At 45.5% G+C, this 20220-nt stretch overlaps 1 protein-coding gene across 1 annotated transcript; it reads right to left on the bottom strand.

Moving 5' to 3' along the window:
- Positions 1 to 274: 274 nt before the first annotated feature.
- On the bottom strand, positions 275 to 7192 carry PLEKHF1 (pleckstrin homology and FYVE domain containing 1). Its single transcript, XM_062007639.1, has 2 exons — positions 7067 to 7192; positions 275 to 1927 (listed from the first exon to the last, which is right to left on the bottom strand). The coding sequence occupies exon 2, from the start codon at positions 1913 to 1915 to the stop codon at positions 1106 to 1108; it is 810 nt and encodes a 269-aa protein (XP_061863623.1). The 5' UTR covers positions 1916 to 1927; positions 7067 to 7192; the 3' UTR covers positions 275 to 1105.
- Between the last annotated feature and the right edge of the window lie 13028 nt (positions 7193 to 20220).

Raw genomic sequence — 20220 nt, 5'->3', positions numbered from 1 at the left:
CTGTGCCCCCACCGGAAAAATACTGTTTCAATTAACAGAGATTGCTGCAGGGGATTGCAAAAGACTCAGGAAAACTCAGACAGATGATAACATGGTGAAATAGAAAGGCAGCATCAGATTTGGCTTTTCTTTTTTCACTCGTGCTCACCTTCAAGCAGCAAACAGAAACACAGAGCATTCACTCCACAGCTGAGGAGTTGCAGCTCATGCTGGCCAGGCCTGAATCCGAGCTCTTGTTTAACACTCATGTTAAATAACAAGCTTTGTTGTCAGATTTTCCTGGCCTCTTCCTGTTGGCCATATCTTTATTCACACACAGTCAAGTGATACAAATTCATTGGAACAGAGGCAGTTTACAAAAGACCCAAAGAATGATTACTTTGAATTGAAATTTAAAAAACCTTAAGTCTGGCCATCTGGCAGGCAATGCACTGTTGGAACTGGTCATGGTTTATAACTTTGGCAGTGTACTCCCAGCCACGTTCCTTTTCCAGAGCATAAAATACACAATATAAAAATATACTAAAAGTAACAACAGAGTTTGTAGAAATATCTGCTGCAAAACAATTGCTGTTGTCTGATTTTCAGTATATTTACTGTCACGTAATATGGTAGAATATTTGAATAAACATGCGTTTATTTCTAACAATTTTATCTCAAGTGTGAAGTCTGAGGCTCCAATCCTGGAAGTAAACAAAGGACTAACTTTGGACTCATGACACTGAGAGACATGGGGTGAGCCCACTCAATGCCTTGGGCTCCTGCTCAGAAGTAGAAACTAAGATCACAGGATGTTAGTTTGGAGCATTTTCCTGGATTTTTCAAGACTTTTAACAAGTCTTCCCCGGGCAGACAAGACTAAGGCACTGAGGAGTTTGGCCAAGACTGATCCACAGGTCTGCCCCAGTCCACGCTCTTCACTGAGCTGCTGCTCCCTGTGCTCATGTCACATGAGCACGTTCTCAGAGAGGTAACCCCACCTCTGCTCCCCACGCAGACACCACACACAGGGGACAATATCCACCTTCCCAGGCACAGCCTTCAGACAAAGTATCAAGAAGGACACATGCTGGAGGCCAGAGGTTGTCTTCCCAATGTCTAAATGTCAGCTATGGAAAGATGACCAGGATACCTCTGAGGTATAAAACTCTGTGTCTGCTGGCCACTGCTCGGCTTTGTCATCATCAGACTTGTCGCTGTCGTCGCCACTGGAGGGTTCATAGCCCGGGGCCGGCTCTGGCCGCCTCCTTTCTGCCTCTGCTTCCTTCTTCTCATCTGCCAGCAGCTGCCTGTAGCACAGGCTGCAGACACGCAGGGGCTTGGGGGACAGCCTGGGCATCAGGAAGCGCTGCCGGGAGCAGTCTGCGCAGACGACGAAGCCGCACTTGCGGCAGTGGTGCCTCCGGGTGAGCGTGGAGAACTTGGTCTGTGTGCAGCGCATGCAGATGTCCGTGGCCTTGTCAGGGATCCAGGGGGCCGCGTGCTCCCTGGAAGGCTGCCGGCCTGTCTTGCTCAGCAGGTGCCTGATGCACTCCTCCAGATGGCTGATCCACTCCTTCCTCTCTGTGAGGGAGGCCGCGGAAACCACGAAGGACTTCTTGGAGGTTTTAATCATCCACCGGTTCTTCATCTGCAAGGTGTCTGGCAGCGTCTCCAAAGTGACATCTTCAAGAGGAATGATGTGCTGGGAATTGTACTTCCTCTTGTTGATGACTATGCTGCCATAGACAAGGATGTCATTGAACAGGAAGAATATGCGAGGCTTTGGTTTCTTGCGGCATTCTTTGGTTAAAATCCCTTCTCCTAGAAGGACCCTTCCTGGCACGGCTAAGGGCTGCCCAGAAGCCCCAAAGCAGTTTTCCACAGCAGCAATGCGCTGGCTGTTGATCTCGGTGTTTGCAAGGTGGTCCACCATCTCCAGCTCACTCTGAAGAGACAAAAATAGAGAGGGAAGTGGTAAAGCTGCAAACGTGTGCATCGAGCAGTGAACATATGCACAGGTGAGATGCTCCTAATGCAACCTGAGGTTATGAGTAACCTCCCCACCACTCCCCACTTTAGTTTGTTACCTTTTAAAAATCACATTTCCAAGCTTCCTGACCCCACTTTGAAGAAGCCCAGTTTATACTGGGATAGTTCAGTTTGCAGCTATGGAAGCCCTTGAAGGCAGAGCCAGCCTTACATTACAGCTGTGCTTTTTTTACCAGTATGACTGTGTGCCCAAAGTAAATGAAGCTGGTTGGTCTGAACCTGCTCTACTCCAGGTACAAATACATGCTCAGGAGTTACTGTGCTGTGACACCTGAAGGGCACTGGGACTCCCCTCTTTCTGTCCCTCTTGGTGCCAGGAGATAACTGATACTGGGCTAAATACAGGCTCAGGGAGGAGATCTGAGGTCTTGGCAGCAAGCCTCCCATTTCTGACTGCACATCTGCTTTCTTGGGTATTAATTACAGACACATGGATCCTGCAACACTAGTTCCCACTGGTTCTCCCTGCGTGACAAAAAGGGGAAAGACAAAAAGCACTCACTATGTGAACAAACTCACACAAGCCAAGCCCTTTCCCCATCACCACAGTTACACCAGGGCTCCTAGTGCTTCCAGTTACAAGACACATCGTTCTTAACATAAGTCTGATCTCTGCTGAAGGGGAAGTGAAAGCACATTCATCCTTTCCCACACCTCTGCATCCTTCTTATACAATACAGGGTTTCAATAGCCTGTTGGGGTTTTCTTAACAGAAAGACCTAAACAGGGGTAACTCTGAAGCAAAAGCAAATGCAATAAGGAAGGCACTCCATGCTCCAAGTTCCATTTTTAGTTGCACCTACCCCTGCTGCCCCAAGGCCAGCTGGCCACAGGAACGTGAGTCATTTCCTCCTCCAGAGAGGTAGCTCAACCATCACGAGGTGGCTCTGAGGTCACAGGGTTATGTATGGCTCTGGTTGCTGTTAGTTGTTCACCAAACCACTAATGCAGAGCTGCTCTCCACCATCTCCCCATCCTTGTCCAGAATCCCCACAGCCATGGAGGCTGGAGGGGAAAGGGAAGAGGCAGAGGACAACATGCCCAGTCCTATGTGTTTGGGACAGTGATGATTTACATCCTTCCCTTGCTGTTCACCTCAAATCACCCCTTCTGTATGCTAAAACCACAGAGCCGCTGCTCAAGGCTGCTGTGTGCCATTTACCTCTTGCCTGACCCAGCTGGCACATAGATCACTCAATACCTCTGAGTTCCCAGAGCTTCCTCTCTGGAGCAGACGAGGGTACAAAGGCACAAAGCTAAGATCCAGCCCCAGGAGACCTAAATGAGGTGACCTAACCTCCAGAAACAGCTTTCTCTGAGAAGTGTTGTATAGTCAGTGCTTGTGAAGAGCTGGCGCCCTTGGGGTCTCCCTTGAATTAGAGGGAGGATCCCAAGGCCTCCTAGTTCCTTCTGGAAGGATGTGTACCTTCAGGGCCTTGAAGCAGTAGGCTGCATTTGACGGGGCTGGGCAGTGTTAAGCACATTAACCACTCAGGTGTGTGCTCTCCAGTGTGGAGAGCAATTTACCATGAAGTGCAGTGCTCTGAGCAGGGCCTGTGCTGCAGCCTGATGGGGGAACCTGTGGCCAACCTGCCATTTGTGACGGACATTCAGAAGGTGCAAAAAGGGATTTATTATTTGCTGTCAGGAGCAGAGAACTGCTCTGTTCCCTCCCTGGTCTGTCAAGGCAAGCAGACCCAAGCATAGAAGGAAGCTGCTCTGCTTCAAATGCATTCAAATCTATTCTGAATTACAGCAGTGCAACATATGGGTTTTTCTCTCCCTCTTCGATACACAAAGTAGGCTGAAGAGCAAACAGGCAGTGCAAACTACCAATGACTCCCTGACTATGGATATCTAGAGTCTCACCTCTCTTGGTCTCTCAGGATTTCCTACAAAGAAATCCTTGGATAAGGAACTTTTGAGTGAAAGAGTAAGATGAACTCACAAAATAAGAAAGGAAAAAGAAAACCTGAAATTACAGCTTGGGATGTTTAGTGTGGAAAGACTGCGAATGCAACAAAATACCATCAGGAATTTTTGGCACCAGCAAGTGAGATAAACCAAAGCAGTTAATGCTCCTCCCACCAGTCTCGCTTCCTCATGTTTCTGGGTTATGGAGCCCCAGCTCTTTGCCTGCTTCTTTCACTTTTTAATTTGACGTGGTCTGGCCAACCTCTCAGGTCAGTATGGTACTTGACGTGACTATTTCTAGGGATCTCCATACACCAGATCCCAGTGGAAACGAAAACATTCTGTCAGAAATAAAGACCGTGTCTGCAAAGAGCCAGGAAACAAGCTCATTTTCAAACAGGAGTGCAAGCCCTCCCACTGTGAAAGCTTTAGCTGTTGCATTGATTTGGGCCCCTGCATAGCCCAGAAAGTTCTTGAACTTGCTGCATGGAGCAAAGAGAGAAGTGACTGGACAGAGGACTGGCATAATCCTGCAATGTGAAAGAAATGGAAGTGACACATCACACTTCCACCTGCAGGGCATGTCCTTATTCCTTCACCCTCTGGCCTGTTACCAAGTTAAAATGCCAGGAGTTAAGAAAAGCTCTGTTCTGGGAAAATCTTCCCTGATAAGACTAAAAGTGTCAGCTGCTGCTCTAGCCCTGGCTATTTCATGAAGTTTTACTGGGGAAGCAAAAGCCAAGTGTTTTTCTTCCATCTTTCTCCCCTCAGGCATAACTATCTGGGGAGAAGCACATGCACATACTAAGCAGTAAAAAAGCAGGCAGGGCAGGATTCACATTGCCTGCCTTTAGACTGGGCCAATGAATCACCCCTCCACATGCTCCCTTTTCAGTTAGTGGGCAGAAAGAGCCAGCTGCAGAGGGTGACTTGCCTCATCCCACCACAGGTGAGATCAAGCCTGTCCCCAGCTCTGGACAGAGATCTGCCTGAGGGATCACATACAAACACATTTCATGTTAGTAGTGTGACTCACTGCCAGTAATACTCAGCTTGGCATTGGAATGAAGTGCCATGGGAATTTGGTAAATAAAGATAGCTGCTGAGTGCTATTATGGTCTCCTTCACTGACAGGGGAGAGCCTCTCCCTTTGGAACAACACTGATGAGATATAAAAATGAGTATATAAATTCCAATCAGTTTGATTATTTTGGCAAATGTTTTTTACCTGTTTGTTCAAGTTTGTCCTGTCAGCTCAGCAGTGCCACAGTGCTTATTATCAAGTGATACATATGCACATGTACAGTGTGTGGCAGAAGCTGACCCAGCTGAAATGGGGGTGGGTGGGGGGGGAGACACACAGATGTATTTTAGTGATGTGCTACTTTTCACGGGAGCTTTGGCATAGCAAAGCTTAGGGTTGCTTTTTTTCATCAAGATCTGTTGGCTCTGCATGTGATCAAATACAACTCAGTGAATATGACTGATATTCAAAGGGGAAAAAAAATCCTGTTTGGCACTCCACTCCAGCAGTAAGCTAGCCACATCTTTTAACAATGAGTGGTCTGTTCACTTGTGATGGTAAAAAGCCATGTTGATGCATGCCACGCACAGCCTTTCGACTTAAGCCCCTGGGTCAGCGAGTCTGTGGTATGTTTTTCAAGTCTGGATGCATCTAAGGCTTTGGCGAAGCAATGTCCTGAGCTGTTCTACCTGATTCTTCTGTTCTTGATGTCAAACAGAACTGACAGTCTTGGTATCCATTGCATACCTAATGCATTCCACATGCAAGAGATGGTTCACGAGTATCGGCACATTGAGATCTGACTGCTGAGGTCTGCCAACAGAAAATGCCCCAAGCCTGCAGCTCTCCCTTTCCTCCCTCTTTCTGCTTGCTCAGCGGAGAAGTCTCTCCAGGAGTGAGGGCTGGCGCAAGTTCTTCCTCACCAAGCACAGTTAGCAGGAAGCGATCACCTTTCAGCCAAAGCAGGCTTTAAGAGCAAGAAAAACAGTTCCTCTCCCTTTCCTGCCAAAGGGAATTTCAGCTTGCCTCTCCTTATTTCCCAGCATGCTGCAACTGCTGGGCCACTGCGGGCAAGAGGAGCAGGCTCTGGCAACTTCCTTCCAGCCATGCTCATGAGGAACCCCATTCAGTACATGTATATTTTGTAACTGTCAATTAGGCCTTTTACTAAGAAATGTCACCAGTCCCAGTGGCAGATGGACTAACCGAGCTTTGTGCCACTGCTGCTCAGCATGCCTGGGACTGCTGGCATGGAGGGCCAGAGCAAGAGGATAGCTGAGGGGGGATTTTGAGGAGTCTTGACTGATGCTACCAGCCCAAGCTCAGCTGTGGCTCCTGCATATGCCACCCAGGCTCAGAGGTGTCCAAGAAGCTGTGTACAAAATGAAGGAAAATCTGAAACTCAAAGTTTTTCAACCCCCTTCCCCTCCCCTGCTCTCTGTCCATGCACGTGTCCCCAGTATTCCACCTGCCCCTCCTGCTCCCCTCTCTGCCACTCAGTAGTGTCAATCTGGCGAGTAAACACAAGGCAGAGCCCTCCATAAGAAGGGCCTTGGAGCTGGAGGCGACAGACTAATGTCATGCCATTTAGTCAGACCCCCTGTTACATGGTGGACAAACAGCATGGGACGACACCTCTGTCTCTCCCGATGCCTGGAGGCACACCTGCTTCTTAGAAGAGAGGTGTGTGCAAAGGCAGGGGAACTCTGCAGCGGGATCCGATTCTGTGGCTTTGGTTCACGGCCAAACTTGGAAACTTACAGAGCCCCTCCTAAAATAAATCACCCCGCCGCCGCTCTAACCGGCGCCGGGCCACGCACAGCCGAGCCGCAGCGGGGCGGCGGGCGCCGATGCGGTGCTGCCCGGCTTGTCCCCGCGCAGGGCGCAGCGTGGGCCCCGCGGGGCAGAGCCCTCCCAGCACCGGGCGCGGCCTCCCCGCGCCCGTCTCCTACGTCGGACGGAGCAGCCGAGCCAGCCAGCCCGCTCCCTTCCCTCCGCACCGGCCCGGCGGCGGAAACCCTGGACTCTTCCAAAACTAACCCCCTCAACAGAAGCCGCGCACCGGACCGCACCGCATCCCACTGCCCGGCCCCGTACCTCGGCGGAAGGGGCCAGCCGCCTCCAGCCAGCGCTCCGCGGCCGGCCGGCCCGCAGCAGGCGACTCCGCTCCGGCGCCCGGCCGGGCTGCGCTCCCACCGCCCCGCGCCGAAGCCCCGCCGCCTCCCGCGCCGGCGGCCAATGGGCGCCTCCTGGGCTGAGCGCGCCGCGGGGGGCCGCGCCCCTTCGCTGGGCGCCGGCCAATAGAGGAGCGCAGCGGGGAGCGCTGGGCGCGGCCGCCAGGGGGCACCCGAGAGCCGCGTCCCCGCCGTGGGGCTGGGTCGGGCGCTGCCTCGTGCCAGGGCCCCTGCGGCGCCGTCGGGCGCTCCCCGCCGCCGTTCCTCGGCCCCGGCCCCGGCCCCGGCCTTCTGGTTGCTGTGTGTATGTGCTGCTGGCCACAGAGTGCTCCTCGGCTGTGTCGTTGCCGTGAAGCTGATGGGATGAGCAAGACAGGCTTCCGTGCTCTACAACAAGCACCAGCTACGTGGGTCTGCGCTGATCTGTAGTTCAGGTGCTGGCTCACTTTCCGTAATAGCCTTTCTATTTTTAATGGGAACTGATGGACCTGTCAAGGTGTTAGAAATGGGTTTTTTTCCCCCAGGTTTTCGTTTTCTTTGGTAATAATGTGGGCTGGGAAGCTCGTGGTGCACTTAGAGCTGAAGTGCTTGGGCAGTCACAAGAGTTTCCACAAGACCTTGTTTTTCCATACCTGATGTTTGTGTCAGATGGACTAAGGTAATCCCGGTATGTGGCTCCCTGGCAGCGCGAGAGGGAAGGCCACCAAGTCATCAACACACTCTGGAAAACCTGGGAGAAGGCACCTCGGCAGAGGCCAGGCAGCTGCGCCGAGCGGTGATTTCCAAGCAGTTGCTAGGGCTTTAATGTGAGGTCGTCTCTGTCTTTACGGGAGAGCAAGACTGTGTGATTGTAATTGCCAGGATTTTTGGTAGTGGGGGAGCTACAGGGGATCCTTCTGGCCGATATCTGTTTGAAGAAGCACCCCGTGCTGACTCGCACCCAGCCAGGGTTAAACAACCACAGTGGTCTGTTGATGCAAGGAGGGGCAGAGCCTTTGCAGCCAGTTCTGCAAGTGGGAGCTGCTCTGTGTTGCGCCCTGACAACAGCCAGTTCTGTCCTGGCTGCCTAGTGAGTACTCTTCCAAGTCAGGGCAAATCTGCTTATCTTTTAAATTCATCCTTCACAAAATACCTTTTGTGTGTGTGTAAAGCTAACTGTCTTAGCTGCCAGAATAACTAATATCTAGCCAGCCATAGATTCTAACTCTTAAATGGTTTTGGTGATTTTTTTTCACTGTGTGCCAAAATTATTGTGAGTTTTCTCTCACATTATCCTAATCATAGGCTTTATCACTGAGATGTTGTACTTTGACTTGTTTTTCATGTTGCTTCTCAGTGTGTTGACCTGGGCATGTCTGCCAAACATAGCATTGGGTGAGCCAAACAGCTAAGGCTGTTTCTACTTTTTCCTTCTTCAACCAGAAACGGAGGTGTGTTAAAGCAACTGCTGCACTAGGTGAGGGAAACCCAAGGTAACTGCTGGGCATGCAGTCAGTGTTAAGCAGTTGCACTTGAGAGAAGACTTTCTGTTGGTATTTTGTTTGTTTTGGAAGCTGTTACATTGTTTGAATGCCTTATTGAGCTATGAACTCAGAGTTCAACCAATAGTCTTAAGAACTATTTGATAGGCAGGCTCAGGAGCTCTTTTTTTTCTGACTGTAAAAGTGAAACATTTGTAGGTCCACTTGAAAAAACTGCAGCCCAGATTACCAGCTTTTAGTGCAACTGGAACAAGGTAAAGAGACTTTTTCTGATCTATTGCCTCTGGCATTTTCTCTAAGCCCACTTGTTTCTCAGTAGCAGAAATATCTTGCCCAACTGGGATGCAATAATTTCAAAGCAAGTAAAGGAAGCTGCAGCTGCTCAGCTGAGTCAGCCAAAGGTAAGCTCTGCAGGGGAGAAAATGGCTTTTTATTATCTTCTAGTGGCAAAATTACTACAACAGCCTGCAGGAAAAGATTAGATTATAATAGTAACAAAAACATCTGTTAAATTCTGAGCTCAGTGTATGTTTAGTGCATGTTTCAAAAAAATCCACACCAGACATTTGATAAAATTATTTTGACTAACAATCACTATTGAGATCCAGTTTGGTATGTTTGGAACCCCCTACAGTCCTAGGACAAGTTTGAGTAATTGACTACATGGGACATTCCATCAGTGGACAAGACAGCTTTTAGCCATGGAGATTTTAATGCATTGAGCTTGGAACACTCCTGTTACTTAATGAGTGAATAAGTCAACGTGTGTTCATTATATGGGTTACTTGTTAAGCGTGATTAACCTCTATCCTGTGCTTCATGAGAATGTGGTGTGCATGAGGGGACGAATGTTTGTCTGATCTGGGTCCCACTGGATGCAGCAAATCGGCCTGTTTTAGAAATGTATGAATTGACATGATTGACTCGTGTTTCTGAAGCCCTACCCAGCATTGTTCACGTGCCTTAGAAATGAGGTGTTCCAAGTCTGATGGTGCAGAAATCAGAGCCTTGCTTGGCTCTGTCAGTACAGATCGAAACTTCAGAGTGTCAGTTTCCAAAATATCCTGAGTCCTCATGCCTTGAAACTACTGCCAGACAAACCTGTTTCAGAGGGTCTTTGTGCCCTCTGGGCTTCGCTCAGCCCTGATGTGGGAGGGTTTGTAACCCCCTCAGAGACAGTAAAACTGAAACTTGGGGTCTTACATATGGTCATACTTGATCACTGAAACAGGAATAGTGGGTTATTTGCTGTTTTCAGTAACAACAGGTTCTGTCTCAGAATGAATCACTTGGAAGGCTGAGGAACAACCCCCAGAGTTCCTGATTCATGGCCCCATGTGCCTCACCACAGGGTCATGTCCCAGCTCAGACATCTCAGTGATAGTTAGAAAAGCTGTTGTGGGCAAGGAGCACAAAACCACTCATGCCTGCAGATTCTTAGTTGCAAGTTTGCACAGTTAGATTTTGCTGTGCCGTGTCCTTCCATGCTCAGACCTCCATCCCTGTTCTCCTGGTCACATACATGCAATGAGTGTTGTTCATGGCTTTTAGGTGCAGTTGCAACTGACATCTTGAACAACCAATAATGATCAAGCAGATAAACAACAGAGGCTAAATATAGATGTTGTATATAAATACATAATAAATATTTGCTCTTGTTTGGTTCTATTTTTCTAGAGAGAAGGAGGATTGCTTTTGCCAGTAAAAATTGCACGTGTGGTTGTCAGCACTATGAGAAGGGTTTGAAACCCATGTTATCTTTAGGCTGCATGCTGTTTGTGTTAAGCTCTGGCAGTTGTCAGTGAATCTCAGAGCTATGAAGGCATAAGGTATTTTGCTTGTTCCTTCTTATTTTTCAGGGATAAATAGCAGTAGTGAAACATACAGTGAGAGAGAGGAATGCTAGGGGTTTCCCTGCTAAGCCAATTTCAGATTTATTAGCTTGTTCTTTTCACAGTGGTCTGTAACTGTAATCACAGAAGTGGTTAGAAGGTCTGATCCAAAACTTGGTATGGGTTTTAATTTCTGGTTTGGATCAGTGTGTAATATGTAGTTCCGTTTATATTCCCCTTCTTCACTGTAAAATACTCAGAATATTTTGTCACTGAAGTGTTCTTTATATGAAGTCATTGCTGTGTACCATTCTGCATGATAGGGGTATACTGTATACATATATACATGATAAAACTTGAAACTTAAACCCAAAAGAAAACCAAATACGTGAATTTCCACTGGTGGGATCAAGTGGAGAGTGTGCAGGAGCGTGGTGGATGTCAGGAGGGCCTGCTGGACGTGTGGCACTGCCTGTGGGAAGGGGTGAGTGGGAAGTGGCTGCTGCCAGCACCGTGGACGTGCTGTGCCTTGCGCTGTGGAAACAGCCCCCCAGTCCCACACTGGCAGCCCTTTCCCTGCACCAATGCCTTGTGCCTCGTGACAGCTCTGTGGCTTCTTCCATGTGGGTTGTTGGATTGAAGGTAGCAAGGGCATTTTGTAGCTGAAAACTGAGCTGGTCTGAGCAAGAAGTTGCCTTGTTTTGTGGAAAAAGGGTTTTTTTTCTAATCCAGATTGTGTAGTCTCATCTCTTTTCACGTTGTGTCACTAACTCGTGTTCTTTCATCCTTAACAGTGTGCACTTTATGTTCATTTGCTGAGTGGATTGATCAAGTGGATTGGTTGCCATGAGCCTCCAGGTCCCACTCAAGAACTGCCCAGTATGGGGACAGAAAACACAGAGAGCTCAGAAGGAGTTTATCCTCTTCAGAGAACCAGAACAGGTAAGGACACGCTGATGAACAAACAGTAGGTTTGGTGTGCTGCCAGACCACCATTTCTGAGTAGTGTTCCCCAGTAATGAGAGCAGATTCTAGTTGAAATATGAGAGGGTGAGGTGAGGAAAAGGTGAAGTAAGAGTATGAAATGTCAGAACTGTCAGAAGGTGCAGGTATTCCATGCAGAGGGGTATAATATTAAGGGAAGAAATTATGAAATTCAATATGGAAAAATGAGATGTGTCTAAAAAAGGTGCTGAAAGCATTTTGCTGCATGCTGTGAGAATGGACTGCATCATTTGGTCTCAGCTTTCCTTCCAGAATAATATCATTTTGTGCATGTTCTTCATCTGAACTCTTTTCTGACTACTGCTATTTCATTTAAACTGTGATTTCATATTCAAAGTGTGCTTTTATTGAACAAGATAAATCATGGTGAACAATTAGGTATTTCAAACACTAAACTTAGGTAGTTTAGGCATTTCAAATATTAAAGTGGGGAAAAGGCACAGGGAACAAGAGTGTGATAACCATTAGTTAATTAAAAAAGATGTAAATGTGTTCACCTATCATAAAATGATTTAGTCAAAGACATATGAAAGAGTTTCATTCATAAACCCTGCTTTGCCCATGGATATAGCTTCTATTTATGTGAAGAACATGCTTTGGTCTCTTTCCTTTGGATCTGCTACCCAGGCTGAGTGTGTGTGTCACTTGGAAAGGAAGAATCATCCCTTTGTAAAGGACCCGTGCCTTGCCCCACATCAATGGCTTTTGTGCAGGAAGGCGTCTGTCTGCTGTGATTGCCTGGGGAAGTTTTATGCATTGAGTGCATAGTACAGAGAGCTCTGAAAGGAGAAGGAAAAAAAAAAAAAGGAAGTTCTGGTTTCCTTTTGTGTTCTTCAAGTATCAGGGAAAACTGACAGAAAGGTGGTGTGTTTTTTCAAATTGTTCTGCTGATATCCTGGAAAAGAAGAGGGCAAACCTCAGTTTCTCTGGGATCCCCATCCTTTGGCATGCTGGATCTTTAAATGGAGAGATGCTGAGCTCAAGGAGGAACAATGGGGATTTCTTAGCGGTGGAAGAGGTTTATTAATTTGCTTTTAGAGAGTGTATTGCTGCCTGGGGTGTGCTGGGTATGAGACACGACACAGGGCACAGAGGATGTGTGAAGGATCACACCTTAATTTGTGAAGCTTGCTTGAGAAAACAGAGGGATTTGGTGTAATAAGTGGTGTTCAGTGGCCTGTTGAGGAACATCTGAAGGAGGAGTTGATGATTTTTCTCTGTACTTCAGCTCAAATTATGCAGAAATTGTCCACTTGTGTACACTCTACCATCCTGCCTTTTGGAATGGAAGGGACTTGCAAAAGTTAATGTTTCCTGAGATTCTCTCTTTCTGGTATACTGAAATATGCAGGCAGCTTTGGTAGCTTTTTTGTTTGTTTTCTGGTTGTTTTTTGTTTCTTTTTCTTTTTTGTCCTTTCTCAGAATGAGATTTCTTCCCTAACCTCAGCCCCGGAGAGCAGTTGCAGGGAGGGCACTGCAGTTTGACTCTGTACCATTTGGGCTGTTTTAATTCATTAGCTTGGGAGCCCCCACAAATGCCTCAGGCCATGTACCTCCTCATGCACCCAACTTGGGAGAATCTCTTACTGCTCCTGAATGCATTAGCCTTCATTAATACAATTAGCATAATAGCGATTAGGATTCATTATTCCCTACAAAAAGATAAAGCCAGTAATACATATCTCAGAATCAAATTCTTCAGAGCCTTGTCTTGGGATTGCATTATTTTGGAGTTTGCTCTTTATATCCTTCCATCTCCTAGAAGAAAGCAAGCCACTTAATTATAAAACTGTTTGGGTCAAAGAAATGTGCTGAGATGGTCTTTCACGCATGCTAAATAGATGAATTGGTCTATGGGACCCACACAGCTCAGACAGCCACTCAACAGTCGAAACTGCGAACTTCATCTTCTTCAAGCACAAAAGCTACTTAGTTTCCCCATGTTGAAGACTTTTTATAATAGCAATAAGACAACTCTAGAGAGAACCATCTAATATTAACTCCAGGGAGTAATCATCTAATCACAATCTGGGGGTGATTTGAAGCACTCATCTGGACCAAATGCCTCACAACACCCCAGGAGTGGTTTTATTGCGTGATAGCAGTACCCCATTGAGCCTTATTGCTTAATTAAAAACAAATTCCCAAGTAATTTTTTTGCCTTTCCATAAAAACACAGTAGTACATAGCATGTATAAAACATCCATTAAATGATGGTAGATGCAAATTTACGTTGTGAGATACAATCCGTTTCTTTACCACTTGGGGTTGAAGTTAAATGTAAAACCATTTCCTATAATCTGTGCACTGCTGTGTTTAGAGAGGAATAAATATGGGAAAGAGAGGTTCATTGTAGGATGCCTTGTTCTTATTAAGTGATATGTTTGGCCTCCTTACAAAGGAGTTCAAATCCTCGTCCATCTTGCAGACACAGTAGTCAGTCAACAGTGTGGCCTTTTCTTCTTCCTCCTGGAGACTGCCTGTCATCAGCTTGCTGTTGTTCCAGTGCAGCTCTTCAATAGGAATCTTGTATTTCTGTCTGGGATTTCCATTTCTTTGTGAGCAGAGGTAGCGTGAACAGTGCAGCTGATCTATTTGGGATAAATCTAGTGTACTTTACAAGTGTTCCCTTTGTTGGTGTTGTAGTCTAATGCAGATTAAGCCTGGGAGATGCACAGTACAGCCACTTTCGGTGGTTCTGCCTGCACTGGCCACATGGCCAGGATGTCTCCACCTCCTGCAGTTTGACTGGGACCACTGCTACAACTGTGCCTGCTCTGTAAGGAACCCAGGCTGCATCTGAGAAGAGTATGAAAGTCCTTTTTTTTTGTTCATGTTGAACAGCTCCTTTGCACCTTTACAGAATGCTTTCATAGCCCCAAAGTCATTTCCAAACATAGTGCTCCCCAGAGGACTTTCTATATTGTTCATATATTGCAGGCAAAGGAAGCAAATCCAAGTTTTTAAGTGATTGTCCAAAAATCAGACAGGGAGTGCTGGAGCCACTGTTCAGAAATCCTGGCAGTCAGAGCTGTAACTGGGCTTTTGGTCACAGCACTGAAGTAAATGGAGGGAAAGGGGTCAGTGTGACATTTTATTTAGATTTCTTGTTCGGGATGCCTTTAATTGGTGGAGATAAACTTGCAAGTACAATTTTTTAAAATAAAAGCTGAGAATTAGTAGTAACTATTACTCAAGTTGTTCCACATGCCAAAGCCTTCTTGTGGTTTAACCCCAGACAGGAAGAAATCAGGCCAGGTACCCACAAGTTGCGAACAGAGAATGACACTCGTGTCAGTTTCACCCCCTGTAGGAATCACCTAGTGTTACACACAGCCTTCTGGTTGTCCCCATCAAATGGTGATTCCTCAAAGGCTGGTGGGAGCTGAAGCCATGTTGAGTATCTGCTGCTCATAGCAGGTTACAGCATTTTGTCCCCTGTACTTGGCACTGGTGAGGCTGCACCTTGAGTGCTGTGTTTAGTTTTGGGCTCTTCACTGCAAGAAGGACACTGAGAGTGTCCAGATATGGGAAACAAAGCTGGTAAAAGGTCTGGAGAACAAGTCTTACAATGATTGACTGAAGGAGCTGGGGGTCTTTAGTCTGGAGAAGAGGAGGCTGAGACGAGATATGATGACTCTCTACAACTATCTGAAAGGAGGTTGTAGTGAGGTAGTGAGGTGTGGGTTGGTCTCTTCTCTCCAGTAGTTTGTGATAGGACACGAGAAATGGGTTCAGTTTGTGCCTAGAAAGGTTTAGATTGGAGATGAGGAAGATTTTTTTCACCGAGAGAGGGCTATTAAGCATTTGAATAAGCTGTCCAGGGAAGTGGTGGAGTCATCATCCCTGGAGATACTTAAAAGCCGTGTAGATGAGGTGCTGAGGGATGTGGTTTAGTGCTGGGCTTGGAAGTGTGCGGTTAGTGCTTGCACTTGATCTTAAAGGTCTTTTCCAACTGAAATATTTCTGTGATTCAGGGTTATAAAGGCAGTATGCTTTTGCCCATATTTAGATGTTGTAAAAAAGATTTTTTTTTTTATTTGTTTGGTGAAGCACTTTTCTGGAATGTTTTTCTGACTTCATTTTTCATGTCCCAGTAGTGAGATATTGAGTGTTGTGGTGGAGTATTTGATATAAAGAGGTTATGGTGTTCTACTAAGGAGATGAAACAGTAAAACTAGTCACTTCTGCTGCTGCCTGAGATTAATCTGAAAAAATGGCAAGAAGAATAATTAAATCTGTATTTAAACCAGTTATGTAGTAACTTGGGACATTGCCAAGTCAGGAGAGGATATGAAAGGACCTGACAGTGTTCTTGAACAATAAACATCTTTACCTGAAAGATCTCTGCTGGCTTTATTAGGAGTACCATTATCTGGCTTTTGATCTGACTCTCTAGGACTGGCTGCTCATCCAGCTGACACAGAGCAAGTGGCCAACAAATGAAAGCCCTAATAGGCTTTAATACCTTTAGTGAAGGGTTTCTCTTCCCTTCAGATGTGTGTCATTTTACAAAGGCTTTTCATCTTAGTGTATCATGGAGATGGCTGTGTGCAGGACAAGTGCACACTGTTGGCTAAGGGGCAGGGTTCACCAGCTTCTCTGTCGGAGCTGACAGCCTGGAGGTATCTGCTGGGCAGTGCATGGAGCTGCCCTGGAGCAGATCCTGAGGAAGCAGTCGTGGTAGATCCTTTCACACTGATTTGGGTTTGATTTGTTGGGGTTTTTAGTTTGTTTTTGGGTGGTTTGTTCGTTGGGTTTTTTTGTTGTTTTTTTTTTAAGGGGGGAGGCAGGGGCCAAATAGGTTTTGAAGCAGAACAGGCTTTTATTTGCATTCAACAGTGAGAAAAGCCTACCATGCTCTACCTTATGGCAAGCAGTCACACTGGGCAGCAGCATACTGCTGGGGTAGGCAAAGACATACCTCAGTTGCATCAAATGTGCAGCTTGCTCTGAGTGACTGCAGCAGAGTAAAGACTTAGCCTATTCTTTAATCTGAGCACATGTTTTTAAGCTTCAGGACACAGTAAACATCTGCATTTCTTTGTCCTTTTAACAAGATGAGTTAAGAGACTTACATTGATGATTCAAGGACATGTACGACTTCCTTTAAGAGTATATCCTTTCATGAAGGAAGTGAAAAGTGCGATATTTTAGCAGTTGGAAATGCCTGGCTTAGTTTGGTTCTGTTTCCTGATTTCATTTCCACACACAAAAGGGAATTCAGAAAATATATTTGCAGTGAGGAAATCTCAGTTGTTATGGAAACATCTGAGAAAGGCAGCTGACATGGAGTAAGGCAGACACCAGATTAGCAGCACACACAGATGCAGGAAGAAGGCAAGTTCATGTAAGGTAAGGGAGTGGTTTCTAGGCACTGTCTGCTTCATGGATGTTTTTTCTGTCAGAACAGGGGGGAAAAAAAATCCGTTTAAAACTGTGAGCATGTGGCTCCATCTTCTGGTAGCAAACTAAAATGTGTTGCGCTGGTTACAGAAGGAGGTGAGATTTCTATAGCGTTTTTGTGATAGCTTCAACAAAAGCAACAACAAAAACAACAGCAACAATAGCAATAAAATAACTGCCTCGGAGACAAGCCACAAATTACTAATCTAGTTTTCCTGAAGCTACAAACTGTCCCGCTGCAAGGGAATAAAACTGTCCTTTGAAACATTCTCTGAAGTGTGTAGCCCCAGAAGCGGCTTCTCTTCCAAAACACACCACTCTTCTACAAGAAAACAGTGTTTCATCAAGGTGCAGACTTGTACTAGTGAAGCTTGATGCTGATATTGCTTTTCTGCTTATAGCTGCAATATGGTTTTGTTTGTTTCCTTCTCCTCTACAGTATCTTTGGCAAAGTAGCTAAAATTCATGGTACATGTTCATGGAAACGCTAGCTGGGTAGAAGTAGGGATGAAAGATTGTTTGATGTAGACTGCCAGAAGTCAAAAGAAAATAAAGCTGGTTTATTACTTCAGCAAACAGTGAATATTGTTACAGCGCATGTTGCGCATGCTTAATTGAGCTTAATTACTCAATCTGTTCACCTTGACTCATTTTGTTTTAAACAGAAGTAAGTAATTGTTCAAAATTGGAAGATATCATAATTCTCTGGGTAAGCCTTGGATTTTCTAAGTGATCCTAAAGTATTCCCCAACTTTGTTGCTTTTTAAAATAAACAAACCCAAACTGAACAGCAAGATAAAAAACCTGAAACAAAGGTAATTATCTCAGTGCAGCGCTGTCCTAAAGCTGTTCACATGTCATTGCAAGTAGGAGGTATTGCTCTGTAAATGCAAAATTAAAAGTATGGATTATGCATTTTACTTGAATGTACATGTGTAAGCATCTCTTTTTTCCCCTGGGCATGGAGCCTAGTATATAAAAGACTCAATATTCTTTGTCTGAAGCATTAGTTTTCAATCCAAACTGCTGCACACAGAACTATGAGAATGAAGGCAGGTGAATGGAAGTTTAATGGGTCCACTGCTTCTGCCTGTACTTGTGCCACTCTTCCACTAACACAGGTGATGAGTTACTTGTGTGCAGCACTTCTCTGTGGGGAGGGTTGTGCGCAGACCTGCTTGGAAAGAGTGTGTTCATGTTAGTCCAGCTCCTCTTTAACAGGGAATCGTATCACAAAACTCATCCCTAAAGTAAGCACTAGCCAGGGCTTCTCATCATGACCTCAGTAGCAAGGCTGTGAATCAAATCCAGAGACAGAGCTAGCTTTACTCTTCAGTGTCATGCTTTTAAAGCCCTACACAGAGGGATGCATTTTAAATGGCCACAGGCTGTGCTGATGTAATGCAGTTATATCCTCCATGGTTTGCATTTAGCGTTTCTAACTTGTCCCTGCAGCCAGAGTGTATTGGAATTCCCCTTGGAACTCCCTAAGATTTTCTTCCTATGATTTCCCCCTTCTCCTTCTCTATATTTAACCATCTGCTTCGTCTTCTTTCATTTCACTGGTGATTCTAAGCTTTTATTTCTAGGTTCTGTGCTCCTTTCTGTATCCTGTGGATTACTCTAAAGGAATCTATTCTCCTCCATGGAAGATGTCTTAAGGGTGGCACCTTTCACTGACATGAATAAATACTACAGACCTCTTTTATTAGGAAGTACAAACCCACAACAAATCCTGCCTGGAGTGTGTTTGATAAATCAGATCTTTTGCAGACATCTGGAGACTGTGTTTGCAAATCCCCAGCCAGTTTGTTTTGTAGGCATTGTTACCATAATTCAGGTTAATGTTGTTGCCACTTTTTACTTGCTAAAACACATGTGGTGCTTTATTGCTGAAAAAAAGTGGTTGCCTTGGAACAGAAGCTGTTTTAAAGCCCGTCTTGGAAGCTTGCTGTGTGGAGAAACAAATGTCAAATCGATTGTCTTAGCTTTGAACTGCCATTCTGAAAATGCAGCTGTGAAACAAGGTTACTTGGGTACTTGGGAAGAGTCTAGATTGAGAATTATGTAGCAATAGACACTTAAAATAACAAGTGGAACAAGCAAACTTTTAGCTTTTTCTGCAAAGATTTGCTTAAAAAATATTAGATCCCAAGTGAGGATGCTCATGATAAGTTTTAAATCTCATCTGAGTTTTTATAGCTGTTATAATCTCTGATATATAACCTTGGAAATAAGGTCTCATAACAGAAATGCCGAGTCCCATGAGTATTATCTTGCAAAAAAAGAGTTGCTGTAATAGGCTACAAGTCTGAGATAAGTTTGCAAGGCTGGCTTATGTCTGCATGTCATCACTCAGATGGGTCTAAGCTGGGCTCTTCACATTATTTGAGGGTGTTTGTGTGTACATCATCAGCCGGATGCAGCTGTTTCAGTAATGTCAGCTTTCTAAAAGGCACAGTGCAGCATATCCTTGTACATTGAAACATTGCCACAGAGAGGCTTGCAGCTTGGACATACTGGCATGAGAAGTATGCCAGTCTTTATTATTCTGTACTTCAGTGCAGAAGAAATGGGAGTTCTCCAGGAGCCTGGGCTGCAGAAGGATTCCACATGCCAGTCCTCTTTTTCCTCTCATTATCATACGCTTGCAATCAAACTCTAATTTTTGAAATAAAAAACCTGCAGGATTCTTTATTGGGACTATTAAACCTTCAATCTTCATTATTTAGGATGGCTACTTACCTTTTACTCAATGAAGCCATAATGCAACTGCTCCTATAAAAACTATCAAAATGGCTACTATGGCAGTGAGTAGATTTTCCTCTGTGTAAAATAATCCTCGGTGAGTGAGACATAACTATCATTTACATTAATTAGGCAGCCATATAATGGGGTGTTCAATAGCTATTACATCATTTAAATTCTTCAGTGAGCACCTCAGCCACCCAAGAACTGTCCAGATGAACATTTCTGAGTCCATAATTTTGAGATAATCCTTTAGAGGAAGAATATGCATGGCAGAGCGTTGCAGACAATTTCACTGGAAAAAAATCATTTTATTCAGATTTATGGGATGATTTTAACATTTACAAGAAGGGCATCATCCTGTTTTTCCCCTCCCTCCCAGAATAACAGTGCTATTAAGTGGAGTCCATTTTGGGGCTGATACTGTGTGTACAGTAGAGGATGGCTGAGGAACTCATAGTCAGAAGTCTCTGTTGGCAGCTGGACTCACACCACAAATACATTTCCCTAAACATTGTCACAAGCCTGGGGTCTGGGAGCCACGTGGCTCAGCTGAGAAGCCCTGACTCACAGACAAATGAGTGCAGTCATGCTTGAGGTGTTGT

This window comes from Colius striatus, chromosome 14 (genome assembly GCF_028858725.1).
Source record: "Colius striatus isolate bColStr4 chromosome 14, bColStr4.1.hap1, whole genome shotgun sequence".
In the NCBI taxonomy this organism is placed as follows: Eukaryota; Metazoa; Chordata; class Aves; order Coliiformes; family Coliidae; genus Colius; species Colius striatus.
This window is presented reverse-complemented; position numbering and strand designations above follow the sequence as displayed.

What these genes read in the sequence shown, in the direction of transcription:
- PLEKHF1 (XM_062007639.1), bottom strand. Translation starts at nt 1,915, where the DNA reads ATGGTGGACCACCTTGCAAACACCGAGATCAACAGCCAGCGCATTGCT.